At 46.7% G+C, this 1029-nt stretch overlaps 1 protein-coding gene across 1 annotated transcript; it reads right to left on the bottom strand.

The window, feature by feature from the left end:
* Positions 1–330: 330 nt before the first annotated feature.
* LOC149267663 (uncharacterized) lies at positions 331–807 on the bottom strand. The gene has a single exon (XM_089413125.1). The coding sequence runs from the start codon at positions 805–807 to the stop codon at positions 331–333; it is 477 nt and encodes a 158-aa protein (XP_089269251.1).
* Between the last annotated feature and the right edge of the window lie 222 nt (positions 808–1029).

Raw genomic sequence — 1029 nt, 5'->3', positions numbered from 1 at the left:
TGCAGAGTGCAAAGAGCAGTATGGGAGAAGTGAATTCCGTTTCCCAAGTCTACACAACTCAGGATACTGCAGCGCCTTCCTGTCGTCGTGCGAGAGCTTGGCTTCGTGGCGTCAGGGTGGCAAGAGCAGGTTGAAGGAGGCGGAATAAGGTGTTGCAGACTATTCGAATCCATGGTTTTAGAATTGCAAGGGAGGTCTCGTCCTGTGTACCAGATTAATGGCATTGGCCGGGTGATAGAGTCTCGCCTTAAATCACCACAGATGAGAATGCAGGTGGTCTTGTAGCCAAGCCACCTGCCAGACCAATGTCCCATCCACATTAATGTGGTTTTAAACACCTGCAGCTGGGGGTGCTAAATCATTTTGCACCAGTGCAGTGCATTCCTGTAATTGGATTCCATCTTTTATAATATCGAGCGATCCTGAGTATAATGTTCGATCACTGGCCACCCCCAAATTTTCCAGGAGGTCTGCCACTTTGTTACCATCCCTCCTGATATGTTTGAACATGATTGCTCTATTGGTTGTGAGCCATTGTTCAATGAGCTCTAGATGAGTTGCTAATCTCCAACTGTAGACCATTTTGTGAGCAGGGGTCCCTTGTAGAATTAGATTAGTCATGTTGATGAGTATCTGAGAGTCTCCTTCAATAACTAGAGGAAAGAAGCCATGCTGCTGTGCTAGTTGAAGGCCCTGCCACAATCCTTCAAGCTCAGCTGAGTTGTTCATGTCCCATCCAATTGTGCCCAGGAAAATCAGAAGAGGTTTTCCATTGTGATCCCTGAATATTCCCCCATAACCTGCCATGCCTGGATTGCCTTTGGAGGCTCCATCAAAGTTTAATTGGGAAATTCCTGGTGGCGGAGGGAGCCACTTGCTAGAGGTTTTGTGATTTAAGAAGGATTTACTGGGGTTTTCTTGTGGCTGGTTAATCCTCAGATTCCAATTCTTCCAGATGTTCTGCTCCTGTGGAGAGGTGGGAAAATCATCTTTGAGCCAGGTTTGGAGTGCTAAGGTTTCCTGAAGATT

The sequence above is a fragment of the Pinus tabuliformis genome, chromosome 6, assembly GCF_031772625.1.
Source record: "Pinus tabuliformis cultivar Carrire ecotype Pingquan chromosome 6, CPIR1, whole genome shotgun sequence".
Classification (NCBI taxonomy): Eukaryota; Viridiplantae; Streptophyta; class Pinopsida; order Pinales; family Pinaceae; genus Pinus; species Pinus tabuliformis.
This window is presented reverse-complemented; position numbering and strand designations above follow the sequence as displayed.